Source organism: Phocoena sinus, chromosome 7, assembly GCF_008692025.1.
Source record: "Phocoena sinus isolate mPhoSin1 chromosome 7, mPhoSin1.pri, whole genome shotgun sequence".
Classification (NCBI taxonomy): Eukaryota; Metazoa; Chordata; class Mammalia; order Artiodactyla; family Phocoenidae; genus Phocoena; species Phocoena sinus.
Genome location: NC_045769.1, coordinates 37602784 through 37617970, shown reverse-complemented (window position 1 = coordinate 37617970; position 15187 = coordinate 37602784). Strand labels below are relative to the sequence as shown.

At 36.2% G+C, this 15187-nt stretch overlaps 1 protein-coding gene across 2 annotated transcripts in view; it reads left to right on the top strand.

Annotated features, from left to right (window-relative positions):
* The window catches only part of PLCL1 (phospholipase C like 1 (inactive)), a 375533-nt gene that overhangs the window by 294954 nt on the left and 65392 nt on the right, over positions 1 to 15187 (top strand). For both annotated transcript variants that reach the window (XM_032638150.1, XM_032638151.1), the window contains exons 2-3: positions 8008 to 10482; positions 13178 to 13381. In XM_032638150.1, coding sequence (XP_032494041.1) covers positions 8008 to 10482; positions 13178 to 13381 — 2679 coding nt within the window. The remainder of the gene's footprint in view (positions 1 to 8007; positions 10483 to 13177; positions 13382 to 15187) is intronic.

Genomic DNA, 15187 nt, shown 5'->3' with positions numbered 1-15187 from the left:
TTAATAATTTTTAAAGCACTAATCACTGGGATGGTGTCTAGCACATAGTATGTGTTCAGTTAATCTTTGCATAAGTGAATGCTGTATTTTGAACTAATGCATGGAACATGCATGATGAGAATTATACTTGCAGAAAAACCCTAACTGGGTAGAAACCATACAGCAGAAGAACTTGAGATAACCACTTTTATTTAGAGTAATATCTTAATGAATTCTAATGAGTGAATGATTGCAGTGAGATATAGCACAGCAGAAAGCTTCCTCCGTTAAACAAATCAAAGGTACTAAGAACCCAGGCTGAAATAGACTCTTTCTACATTTTATTCCATCTTTGCCTTTAGAAAATCAACAATTTTTGTTTTCAAGTGAGGAGGGTCATTTAAGAGATGTCATTTAAAAGAATGTTTAGAGGGTCTCCGGCTTCCTATAATTCAGTGAATTTCATAACACAGCCATGGTATGTACACAGTGGAGTAGGTTTCCTAAAGGGGATGGCTTTAGTGCATTTTATTAAATGGATCACCTTTTATAAATTAAATGTAATGTTAAATACAGACATAAAACTTAATTTGGCGAGAGATATGTGCATGAATAACTTCACACATTGCCTTTAATGAATCCTCTTGAATTATAAGATGGTGTAGAGAATGAACACTTACTTTATGGATAAGAAAATTCAGCTTCTTACCAACTAGGCTTAGTGAGAGCCACCAGGGAGAGCCCGTGGTTCACAGAGCTTGGGTCAGGCTTCAGCCACTTCTCAGCAATGCCCATCAGGACCTCCACCCCCACTGTCCCACACAGTGACATCAGGTGGGTCACATGGTGCTCATCATAAGTAAGTGACATCACCTGTTTGTGACTTTGCATTAAGTAATTTGAGTTGACTGTGAGAGAATAACTTTGGAAATTTCAGTGTGAAAAAAATGGTGTAATTCTACAGTTGCAACCTTCCCTTACTTGAAACTTGAAGGCAACAGCTGTAGTGACGATACCACCATCCCCAACTCCTGGAGTTTTGTGGGAAGAGTTAGGCCTTGTGTCGGGGGCTGGGTGTTTTCCAGAGTGCCTAACTGCCAGGTACGGTTGTGGATTTGGGCATAGATGCATTGGACACGATACTTTAAATATAGGTATATATGACACACATTATGCACATCTAATGTATACATTAGACTTGGATTCCATTCCTTGAGCTACCACCAATATAAGTCAATAAAGCCAGCATTGTGAGGGTAGCCTTCTCTTGGCTTATCACTCTCAGTCTCTGCCTGTTGTTTCCTTCTCATCTGGGGCCTCTCTACCCCTCACTTATTATACTGTAGTTATCTTGACCTTCTTTCCCACCAAAGGACTTTTATACCTGCTCTTCTGCTTTCCTGGAACCCTTTGCTCTCAACTCTTTTCAGGCTGCAGTTTGGCTCTCACCCCTGTCACCATCCTCACCATTTTGAAGGCAACATAAGACATTCTCTTATTAAAGTTACCAGTAAATAGCTTGATGACTGAATCCAATAAGCCACTTTAACATCTTATTTTCTAACACTTGCTCCTTCAAATCTGTTCCTTGGTTCCTGTGAGATTCACGCCCCTGGTTCTCTTACCCCTTAGCCTTTTTTTCCCTTTAGGTCTTCTCCTCTGCCCAGCCTCTTCACCTAGGTGGCCCATACTCATCTATAATCCACCATAACCCGAAGTAAACCTACTTCATTTTCAACTTTACCTCTCCTTGTATTTCCTCTCTTTTAGCAATATTTCCATTCACATCTCATTCAAACCAGAAACCTAGGAGTCATCCTAGACTGAATCAAGAACTTCTGATCTTACCTCCAATTTCTTGATACTTCACACTGCTCACCCTTCCTTTTATTAGCTATCTACCTCGGGCCATCACCATCTCTTTCCTTTGATGCTGCTTACCTACTGCACCATCTTCAGTTTTGTCCATATCACATCCTTCTAGTACGCATCCAAAGTGATCTATTTAAGATAAAAGTCAGACTTTATCAGTTTCTTCAAAACTCTTAAATGTGCTAGTTCTTAGCATGAAGTAGGTACCTATCATTGTTTGTTGAATGAATGAATGAAGAATGGAGACCAAAGGCCTCTCAGCATCCACTGTTGGGGCTCATTTGGGTCCTAAATTATATTGTCTACAATCCTTTGAAGGTTTCATGTATCAACTAAACCTTTTCTGAATTTTGCTTGGAAGTTCATAAAACCAGAATGAATATTATTAGTGTAGAGTTATAGTTCATAGGTTGTCTATAAGAAAAAGATAGGCTCCTTATGGTGAAAATAAGATTTATGTGCTATATTTTTGCTTGCCTTTTAGTTATAGTCTATTAAATTTTTATGTGGAGACTTTCTTAAGAGAACTATTCAAAAATAAATGTTTCCCCCCCTCTTTTACTAAAGAAGAAAAGCAAATGTCACTTTAGTGTATCTGTATTTCTGTAGCTGGATTTCTGTATTATGAAATAAGTTTCTTTCTAATCACAGTTTTACACCTGGTGTTTTGATTGCCATCCTTAAAGTTTTTGTAAATTTGTTCTGTTTTAACAAAGAATCGTCATTCAGTTAATAACAACTTACCAAAAAAACAAAAAACAAAAAACATGGAAGGAATACATTACATTACAATTAGATGTTTAAACATGCTTGTCAGGTCAGAGGTAGGGAAACCTGGGTATGTTTCCTTTACTCATAAGGTTTTGTACAGTGCTTCAATATGTTCTTTTTTTTTGTGGTAAAATAGGCATAACATAAAGTTTACCATTTTAACCATTTTTAAGTGCATAGTTCTATGGCATTGGGTACATTCACATTTTTGTGCTGCTTTAGTACACTTTTTTTGAAATTATTATATTGAAATAATTCATTATTGAGACTCAAAACTGTGCTTTCATTGAATAAGCAGAGTTCTCTCTGGGGCTTATGAGTGTGTTCTGATGAAAAATGCTTTTGTTTGCTGAGTTTTGTTAAGAAACTTGCAGCATATCTTATCTTGTTAGGCTCAGAGAGCAAATGCCAATGGGAACTTATGGAAACAGGTTTATTAATTCGATTTATCTGAACATTTTCCCCCAAATTTAGTTTAATAAAGCATGTTTAGGGAGGTATAAAGCCTTTACTCTTGTGTGGGAATCTCATGTGATCATGACTGGTACCCTACTCCTAATAGTGTATAAGCAACAGTATTGTAGAAAATAATGAAAAATTTAAAAAAAACTAGAACAACATTTGACCATTTTCCCCTAATATTTTGAAATTATTCTTAAGATTAGACATCAACCCTTATATCACGAGGTTAGATAGAAATTATCTTTGGTATGCATATATTAGAAACAGTGTTCATAGACAAATCAATGTCTTGTACTGTTTTCATCAAAGACTAAAACATTTGTCTGTTGCTTTGCCAGTTTATGAGACTCTTCTTGATTCTGATGATTAAATCCTTCATGTAGAGTATTGATTAATTTAAGAAGACAGTAGATCCAAATGTAAGGTCTTATCTGGAAATGTTCAGAGAACATATAAACACAGTTTGGTTTATTTATTATATAACTTGATTAAATGTGATCCCTTCTTGTGAAATTATAATTTGGAAACTTAAACACAAAACGTCAGGAAATAGAAAAAATTGAGCTCAACGCCTGATGAATTTTCGGACCCCACTAGAATATTAGGCTCAGCTTTAATTTAGGGGATAGAGACATCACAATGTGCTGTTCAGACTTTTTATTTTGTAAGCTGCTCTAAGAAAAAACTTTTTGGGGAGGAGGAATTTGTACTCTAGCCTCTTCTTTTCATTCCAGAGTGAGGAAATTTAGCTTTGAAATAAATGTCAAGTTCTCATACCTTATAATAATCTCCTTATAATAATGACCTTATGGTCATTGGAGTCAGTTCAGTCATCTCATGAGCTAGAAACTGGCAAGAGCACACCGGAACTAAAAACAAACTTTGGTTTCTCTTGGAAAGTGCCAGAAGTACCTGTCTTCCTAATATATAGATAACTGCAATGGACTTGCTCTTATTTCATCATCAAATTTTTTTTGGTGTGTTTATCAACAGGAAGATCTATAACCAGTACTTTAATTTTCTTCAGTTGGAGATACCCCCAGTCTGTTTATTAGACTAGTACTCCTTTCCCACCATCAATCTGCTAAGATCATCTTGAGGGAACTACAGAGGGGTGTAGGGCTCAGCAAAGAGGCCTTGGTGGTGAAGAAGCTCAGAAAGAGATTTGGAGTAGCCCGTCGTCCCCGTCCACTCTAACACAGTTTCCATCTCCCCTTCTGCCAACTTTTCAGAGCTAATGCATAGCGTCACCATTGAAAGAACAGACGTAGAGAAACATCAGAGTCCTGAAACTTTTCCGGCATATTTTGAATATAAATAATCTTGGCTCTAGTCAACAGCAAACTATTTGTTCATATGTACTATGGCTCTCTCTCTATATTATATATATAAAGTATATATACTTGCTCATTTGGGGGCTTGTAATAACTTTGGATTTTGTCCTTTGTGAGACGACAACCTAAAGATTGTTATCTTTTCCACTGGTTCCAAGTTTTAAAGCATTTTAGGTTAAGTTTTATAATCATGTAAAAGTTGCATGTCAAGGCAAGAAATAAGCATTACAAGGCAGGTGGATTCTTTTGTAGCGTAGATATAAAACACTTATTTCTTAAAGACTTATCTTACTAGGAGAGAAAGTCTTGATATGAGGCAATATCACCACAAAGAAGAGAGGCTTATAAGAGAAAGCTATTCTGACAGCAGTAGTTTTGCTCTCAAAAAATAGTGGCTGAAGTCAAGATTGGCACTTAGACCATGGAGAAGGATGGTATAATACCATGCATAGGGTAGAGGAAATATATACATGCATTCAGAGGAACACTGATTTCCCATTTAAGCTTTGTTAGAAACTATTAGAGGTTTTATAATTCTGTTGACAATCATCTTATTTGGAATATGATCTGCTTATATAAAAATAATATTTAATGTGAAAGCTCTCAATACTTAAAAGTCTAGTGAAATAGTAGCTTTAAAAGCTGAGTCACAGTCTAATTTACCATCACAATTCACAGTTTCCTTCAGTATTTTACTTGTTAGATTAATCCCATCTCAGCAATACCTTTAGGTTCTTACCTTGATGATGTGGAAAAATACACACAAACATCTGATATTTCTGAGCATGTGGGCTGTGACAAATTTAAATGTGTTCCAATAGTGCATCTGCATATAAACAGCTGAAGATTTATGGTTGTTTTTTAACTTAAAGATGAGGAAATTGACCACTGTGGGATAATTAAAAATAACAACTCTCTGGGAAAGCAGGGGCTAAGTTCTTAAATGCCAGGGCACCAAGAGACAATATCCTCTAATCTAAATTGAGTAATTTATATCTTTGTCACTTGAAGATCAGACATATATTTGAGTTAATGAATCACCCCACCTACATCCCATAACTAAAGCAAATTTTGTTTCTTTTTCACAGGCAAGGTTTTAGTCAATTGATTAATAAATCATCCTGCCTTTTTCTGAATCATAAGATAGGGAGACTCTTACAGGCAAGACCACAATTAAATGATACCCTAGAAGAGAGATTCTAACCTGTTTTAAAAGAATGCCTGAAGGAAACAGCCTAGATTACTTTGGCTACACTTTTCAGTGTTTAAAATAGTAATATCATATGGCTGTTTTTAAACATTTTCAGTTTTTCACTGAAGATCTGTCTTAAATGCTCATAGGTCAGGAATGAATCAACTTCTGGATAACTCCAATATCCTGGTCAGTGCCTACTGAAAGTCCTACAGAGACCAGGTGTATGATGAAATGTTCCTCTCCCTTCAAAAAGATTAACCTTACAAAGAATATTCATGAACATTTTCCCTTTTGCGTCTCACAGTAATGCTCTATTATATAAAATGATTATTAGTTCCTACTTAAAAGCAGAAATTAAGATTCAGAGAGGCTAAGTAACTTACCCAAGGTCACTAGTGAGTGGAGTAATGCCAACTGGAGACTAGCTATTTCTACCCTAAGGACCATGCCTTTTGCTCTCTATACCTTGCTGCCTCTTTGATATGCTTTATAAAATTGAGCACTTTAAACATGCACTAAGGTACTTTTGGGAAATTTGTTCCTGGGAGAATTATCTGAATTGATAATATGATTGGGAGCATTGTTAATCTGAGTCTATGGTCTGAACAGAAGAAAGTATAAAGAAAAATCCAGTTTTAAGTGGCATTGTTCAGATATTCAGTGCAAATGAATTGGGAGTGAGAGACACAGTGGATGGTCCAGGACTAAGATGAAATACATCGTCTTATGATCATGAGTGTTCAGAGGACTGGACCTGAAATTTAGAAAAGACAATAGGTGAAAAGACCTAGACACAGCCAAGACGGAAATAGCCACAAGAAATTCACCTGCTTAAAATACACTACTCTGCGCAGATGAAGTCTGATGCCCTGTTGACACTGCTGTTCAGGGAAGGGCCAAGTGGGCTGAGGAAATCGGGACTCTGTGAGACTAAGATACAAGGACACTTACAGAAATGGGTAAAAGGTAAGATGCAAGTGTTCCCTGTGAAATCTTATGGCAAAAGGCTTTGAAATTTAATTCACATTGGAAGAACCTCAGAAATTAGTGGAGCCATTCATATTTCTGTTTGGTTTTACACAATGGCTGCTAATAGCATTATACTGAAATGTAGGTGTGAATCTCATAATGTCCATTTATTTTTATTTTTTTATTGAAATATAGTTGATTTACAATGTTGTCTTAGTTTCTGGTGTACAGAAAAGTGATTCAGATATATATTACATATATTACTATGTATATATTCTTTTTCATAATGATTTATTACAGGAGATTGAATATAGTTCCCTGTGCTATACAGTAGGACCTTGTTGTTTATCTATTTTGTATATGGTAGTTTGTATCTGTTAATCCCAAACTCTTAATTTATCCCTCTCCCATTCCCTCTCCCCTTTGGTAATCATAAGTTTGTTTTCCACATCTGTGAATCTGTTTCTGTTTTGTAAATAGGTTCATTTGTATCATATTTTAGATTCCACATATAAGGCATATCATACGGTATTTGTCGTTCTCTTTCTGACTTACTTCACTTAGTATGATAATCTCTAGGTCCATCCATGTTGCTACAAATGGCATCAATTCATTCTTTTTTATGGCTGAGTAATATTCCATTGTATATACATCACATCTTCTGTTTATGGACACTTAGGTTGCTACTGTGTCTTGGCTATTGTAAATAGTGCTGCTATGAACATTGGGGTGCATGTATCTTTTCAAATTAGAGTTTTCATCTTTTGCTGGATCCTATGGCAGCTCTATCATAAATGTTCATTTAAATTGTTTACCTGGGTCTGAAAAATTGCTCAGGTGAGAGTCATTTGTCTATTGTTAGCTCTCAATCTGACTTTCAAGTTGCCTTTATTCTTCAAAATAATTTGAGGAAAAATAGTGATTTTTTTTTTTTAGTTAAGCTATATTGTAAGCCCTTTTTGATGTAATGCATGTTAAGGTAAAAATCTTTTATTTGAACTAGTTTTAAGTATAAAAATTAAACTGTTGCAAAGTGTAAATGAGGAAAACTTTTAAAAGAAATCCAGCTTTATTTCTTCCATATATCTGTAGGGACATGAGCAAGGTTGTCAAAATACCAAGAGGTAGAGGATCTTAGGAAATCTACTTTAATGAACAAATAAGAGTGATTTGTAGTTAGCTTAATACTTGATTTTATTTCAAAGAACACACAGGCATTGGAAAAATAAGTTTTTTTCCTGAACTTAATAATATCAATTTTCTTGGCAATTTCTCTTTTCCAAAACAGTGAAAAGGTAAAATTTAGGCTAGCTCCTGTCCAAATAATCATAATAGTTGAATGGAGTCTGAGGCACTCATAGAGTGTTATTGAATTTGTCTATTTTCTTAAGGAAATTGACTCATTATTTTCAAATTGCTTTACAGGATCCTGCAAACCAAAAATGTGGTGGAAGAAAGAAAACCGTGTCTTTCAGCAGCATGCCATCAGAAAAGAAAATCAGTAGTGCGAGCGACTGCATCAGCTTCATGCAAGCTGGCTGTGAACTGAAGAAAGTACGGCCAAATTCTCGCATTTACAACCGTTTTTTCACTCTGGACACAGACCTCCAAGCTCTTCGCTGGGAACCTTCCAAGAAAGACCTTGAGAAAGCTAAGCTTGATATTTCTGCCATAAAAGAGATCCGACTGGGGAAGAACACAGAAACATTTAGAAACAATGGCCTCGCTGACCAGATTTGTGAGGACTGTGCCTTTTCCATACTCCACGGGGAAAACTACGAGTCTCTGGACCTAGTTGCCAATTCAGCAGATGTAGCAAACATCTGGGTGTCAGGGTTACGGTATCTGGTTTCTCGAAGTAAGCAACCCCTTGATTTTATGGAGGGCAACCAGAACACACCAAGGTTTATGTGGCTGAAAAAGGTGTTTGAAGCAGCAGATATTGATGGGAATGGGATCATGTTGGAAGACACCTCTGTAGAGTTAATAAAACAACTCAACCCTACCCTAAAGGAATCCAAGATCAGGTTGAAGTTTAAAGAAATCCAGAAGAGCAAAGAAAAGCTAACTACCCGAGTGACCGAAGAGGAGTTCTGTGAAGCTTTTTGTGAACTTTGCACCAGGCCAGAAGTGTATTTCTTACTTGTACAGATATCTAAAAACAAAGAGTATTTGGATGCCAATGATCTCATGCTTTTTTTAGAAGCTGAGCAAGGAGTCACCCATATTACCGAGGACATGTGCTTGGACATCATTCGGAGATATGAGCTTTCTGAAGAGGGACGTCAGAAAGGGTTTCTTGCAATTGATGGCTTTACCCAGTATTTGCTGTCACCAGAATGTGACATTTTTGATCCTGAACAAAAAAAGGTTGCCCAAGATATGACCCAGCCATTATCTCACTATTACATCAACGCCTCTCACAACACCTATCTCATAGAAGACCAGTTCAGGGGGCCGGCTGACATTAACGGGTATGTTAGAGCTTTGAAAATGGGCTGTCGAAGCATTGAACTTGATGTAAATGATGGTTCAGACAATGAACCAATCCTTTGTAATCGAAATAACATGACAACACACCTTTCCTTTCGAAGCGTCATAGAGGTGATAAATAAATTTGCCTTTGTGGCTTCTGAGTACCCACTCATTCTTTGCTTGGGGAATCACTGCTCCCTACCCCAGCAGAAGGTAATGGTTCAACAGATGAAAAAGGTCTTTGGCAGTAAACTCTATACTGAAGCACCTTTGCCGTCAGAATCCTACCTCCCATCACCAGAAAAATTAAAAAGAATGATCATTGTGAAAGGAAAGAAATTGCCTTCTGATCCAGATGTTTTAGAAGGAGAAGTAACAGACGAAGATGAAGAAGCTGAAATGTCTCGAAGGATGTCAGTAGATTACAATGGTGAGCAGAAACAAATCTTGCTGTGTAGGGAGCTCTCTGACTTGGTGTCTATCTGTAAATCTGTTCAGTACAGGGATTTTGAACTATCTATGAAAAGCCAAAACTATTGGGAGATTTGTTCATTTAGTGAAACAGAGGCCAGCCGAATTGCAAATGAATACCCAGAGGATTTTGTAAATTATAATAAGAAGTTCTTATCACGAATCTATCCAAATGCCATGAGAATCGATTCCAGTAACTTGAATCCACAGGACTTTTGGAATTGTGGCTGTCAGATTGTGGCAATGAATTTCCAGACTCCGGGTCCAATGATGGACCTTCACACAGGCTGGTTTCTTCAAAATGGAGGATGTGGTTATGTTCTAAGGCCGTCTATCATGCGAGATGAAGTTTCTTACTTCAGTGCAAATACAAAGGGCATTGTACCTGGAGTGTCTCCTCTAGTGCTTCATATTAAGATCATCAGTGGTCAGAACTTCCCAAAGCCCAAGGGAGCTTGTGCCAAAGGGGATGTCATAGATCCCTACGTGTGTATAGAGATACATGGGATTCCAGCCGACTGTTCGGAACAAAGAACTAAAACTGTACAGCAAAACAGTGATAATCCTATTTTTGATGAGACATTTGAGTTTCAAGTGAACCTGCCTGAGCTGGCCATGATCCGTTTTGTGGTTCTCGATGACGACTACATTGGGGATGAATTTATAGGGCAATATACAATACCGTTTGAATGTTTGCAGCCTGGATATCGGCATGTTCCCCTCCGCTCCTTTGTGGGTGACATCATGGAGCACGTGACTCTTTTTGTCCACATAGCAATAACTAATAGAAGTGGAGGAGGAAAGCCACAGAAGCGCAGCCTTTCAGTGAGAATGGGGAAGAAAGTTCGGGAGTATACCATGCTCAGGAATATCGGTCTTAAAACAATAGATGACATCTTTAAGATAGCAGTTCATCCCTTACGAGAAGCCATAGATATGAGAGAAAATATGCAGGTAGGAAAAATCCCATACTGTCCTCCCTTACCCCTGAGTCTTCTGACCCCTTGCTCACCAGTGAACATTGTGTTTTACTAATGATCTGATTCCTCAAAAAATTATCACAGAGGATGTGTAACCCCATGTACTGCTGAATTGCCTGTGATAAAACAGATATTTAAAAAATAATTTATTGGGGTATAGTTGATTTACAATGTTGTGTTAGTTTCTGCTGTACAGCAAAGTGAATCTGTTATACATATACATATATCCACTCTTTTTTAGATTCTTTTCCCATACAGGCCATGACAGAGTATTGAGTCGAGTTCCCTGTGCTATACAGTAGGTCCTTATAAGTTATTTATTTTATATATAGTAGTGTGTATGTGTCAATCCCAATCTTCCAATTTATCCCTCCCCCCCACCCAGTAACCATAAGTTTATTTTCTACATCTGTAACTTTATTTCTGTAAAACAGATATATTTTATGTTTCTAATGGTGAATGCTATGTTAAATCTAGCCTAAACTAAGCCAGCTAATGGAGTATCAATGTAGCAAAATGCTTTATATATCCATTAAATGTTCCTAGTACAAAACTAAATTGATATATTGGAATGTGTATATGAAACAGCGTGAAAAGAACAGAATATAAAATATTATATGTGCATGTAACATACAAAATTTTATATATACAAACACATGCATACTAATTATAAGTATACATGTAAAATATTTGCAGATAAGAACACAGAAGGGTATTTGAAGTCATATAAAACAAATGTAATGCCTATTAGATGATGTCTTAGTTGTTTGTGTACAACAATAATAAATTGCCCTCCACGAAACAAAGAAGACTAATAAACAGACAACATTCAGCACTTGAACTTGTTGCAAACTCTTTAGTCTTCTCTTAGAAATGTGCTTTAATTGAAAGGACATGGATTCTGGATTAAACTCTATCCCTGTGTGATCTTGAGCAAATTATTTCAGATATCTGGCCATCAGTTTTCTCCTCATAAGGTAAGAAAAATAGTAATAATTACATCACAGGATTGTTATGAGAATTAAATGAGAGTATATGTAAATTACCCAGCCTTAGCATGTAGGAATTCAGTGTCAGTTTTCTTGCCTTCATTAATGCTTAATAATCAGAGATGGCTGCAAACTTTTTTCTTCAAGACTATTTAATATGCTTATGCTAGGCTCATGTTACTAAGAAATAATCAAACAGCAAATGCTTGCTTAGTTCCTGCAATGTGCAAGAAGATGTTGTTTGGCAGAAGCAGTAGGAGTCTATGTATGAGAGCAAAACAGGAGAGGAATATTTTTCAATGTACTTTATCTGTTCCTTTAACTAACATTTTTATAGTAACCTTCACCAAAAATCCCTACATTCAAAATAGAAAACAAGCTTGAAGAGGGTAAGTAATTTCCCCAATATTGCATTTAATAAATAGGAATATTGAGCTTTAAATCCAGAATTAACCGCCACCAAAACCCAATGGTCATTCATGGTTCTCAGTCATGTGATGCTGAACGCCAAACCATGACTTGGTGAAAACTTTATTTTTACATTATTTCACAGAGGAATCCTGGAATGGGTTTAAAATCAATTTTAAATCACCAAAATGGTAGAAAATACTATATTATATAAACCACATACAAATACTTAGATTGTAAACGTATAACTTGTGGTGGGTTGCCTTGGCTGCTGTTTTAAAAATAGGCTCCAAATGTCAGCATTATCTACCTGACTTTTTCTGACATAATTCTATAACTATTATAAACCCCTATGTTAGATTAGTTATAAGTCATTTCTACACCTGACTTTATATATTAGAAGTAGATTTTATGTAGTTCTATATAATTCTTGGAATATGTCCTTTGCATGTATTACGTGTTTAAAATACATAATAAGGAGAGTTGGCTATAGATAAAATTTTTCCAGTTAGTACTGATAATTTATCTCACCTCAAATTCCTTTTGGTTTGGGATTGTTTAGAGCCTAATGACTAGAAAAATGAATACCATCATTGTCACTAAATTCCTGAGACACACATTAGGTTAGGTATTGTTCATTGTTAGTAGGCATAATTTCTATTTCAAATGAATCTTTTAAACGCCTGTCACGTGGACAAATGTAGCTTTACGTGAAATGTGTTTTATTATGTGTGTCTGTCAGGTGCATTTCTGGTGAGATGACAAAGGAATACCACTGATGGTTATGTGAAAGGAGGATGATGGGTAATAGCAGCCTGCTACCTTGAGGGGAAAAGCTCAAAGAAGATGCACTCCAATGTGCAACCACTGACATGCTTTTATGATTATCATGATACAAATTTAACAAGATATTCCTGATCGGCCAATATTAATTTGTGTGCATTGTCCAGAACATTTCAGATATTCCAGAATATTCCACAGCCCTGCTTTGAAAAGCACTATGTAGCCTTGGGTCATAATCTGCTTTGCTTTGTGGCATATTTGTGGCAGTTGTTAAAAGCTGAGAAAGATGAAGTGTGGTTGTGAATTAGCTCTGCGTGTTATCTCCATGCGTATCTCAACATTTTTGGTTGGTTATAATCCAGTTTGCTTCAAATTTCATATGTATTTAAGGGTATACTTTTAATGAATATACTTTTGTGTAAACCTAGAAGTGCTGGGGGGGATGTATCTTGTGGTCAGAAGTGTAATTCCATGTTTTCTTCCCCACAGAACGCCATAGTGTCTGTTAAAGAACTGTGCGGACTCCCTCCAATTGCCAGTCTGAAGCAGTGCCTGTTGACCCTGTCCTCTCGGCTCATCACCAGTGACAATACTCCTTCCGTCTCTCTTGTGATGAAAGACAACTTTCCTCATCTGGAGCCTCTGGGGGCAATTCCAGATGTGCAGAAAAAGATGCTGGCTGCCTATGATCTGGTAGGAAATTGTTACTCTCTATTTTTTCTCTGTGTTGGGAGGAAATCATATGGCAGGGGCTCTTTTGTGGAACTCCAGTGAATAACGCAGAGTGACTGCCTTTAAAACCTCAACTGGGAGTGGCAGGCAGAGCTGGCCCACTCAGCCCCACCTAAACCCCAGTGGAGACCTCTGAGGCAATGCTTTGAACCTAGCTAGAGCTCCACAGATTAAAACTGGAAAATCTCTGCTTTAGCAAGCAATGAATTATTGATTAAGTCCTCAAAACTATGCACAATTTCTCATCATCTAAATGACTTTAGCCTGCAATGTAACCATTTAATTGCATACCTATAGGAAGTAAAATTATGCCTCAGTACTGCCTTATGATGGTTGAGACAAACTATTTCTCTGGAATTTATATTTCTAAGCTAATACTGTTATCTGATTTTTCTGAATATATAATGGAATTTAAATAGCAAATAAATTTAAGAATAACTGTATTTTTGCATATCCTAATTCCATAAAAAAATTAGGACCAAATGAAAAACTGGAAAAACTTGTGACATGTGTGCCAGGTAAAGTGTAAATAACCTTAAAATAGAAAGAGCACTTAAAAATCAATGAAAAAAAAAATCAATGAGAAAAAAAATGAGGAAAAAAATCTTAATCTACATCAGTCAGGATTAAGTTCAGCTTCATGAAACTAAAAATGCAAACTAATCATGGCTTAAAAATACAAAGTTTTATTTTCTCACATAAAAATCTGGAAACCAGCCATGCAGGGTGGCACTTACATAAAATTCTTAAGAACCTAGGCTCCCTCTAGCTTTCTGCTCCACCATCTCTAGCACATCCTCATGGTCCAAAATGGCTGTTGAAGCTCCAACCATAATATCTGCATTCTAACCATCAGGAATGATGAAGAGGAAAAAGAGGGCATTATCCTCTCCCTTTAAGGACGTTTCTCTGAAAAAGCATAGATCACATTTGCCTACCTGGAGTTGACACATAGACACACTTGGCTGCAAATGAAAATGGGAAATGTCTTTATTTTAAAGGGCTATGTGCTCAACTAAAAGTCATCTCTTCTGTTACTAAGAAACAGAGGTAAAGTGGATATTAGGGGACAACAAATAGTCTTTGCTTCAGAGGTGAACAGGCAATTTATATATCTCCTCACCCTTAAAAAATAATGAAAATGTAACAACATATTTAACCTTAAAATAAGTTTTAGATTTAAGATGTTAAATAAATATAATGAGATACTTCCCCTCTCCATCAAACTGGCAATCTTTTTCTTTTTAAAAAACTGTACCTCTGATAAAGAATTTAAGGAAATGGATACTCTTATCCATCTACCTTCAGTGGGAAAATAAATTGATATAATTTGGGGGGAAAATTTGGCAATATAATTTAAAATGTTTATCCCATTTGATCCATGTACTTCATATCCAGGGATTTATTCTAAGCCAATAGATGTGTACATAAACATTTATGGTTAATAATGTCAGCATAGAGGGATAAGTTAAATAAAATACAGTAAGCCGTATTATGGACTCCTTTGAAACCATTAAAATTGTATGTTAGAATACTTAATGATGTGAAGAATTCCTCATAATATGTTTGGTGAAAGAGTCTGGTTACAAAAAAATATACACTATAGCATTTAAGTTGTATTTATATGTATACACACCTAAAATGCTAGCAGGATATTAATAGTGATTATTTTTAAATAAGGAGAGTGAGTTTTATTTTCTTGCATATGCTTTTCTATATTTTTTCCGTATTTGCCAAACTATTTACAATGAACCTGACTAATTTTCA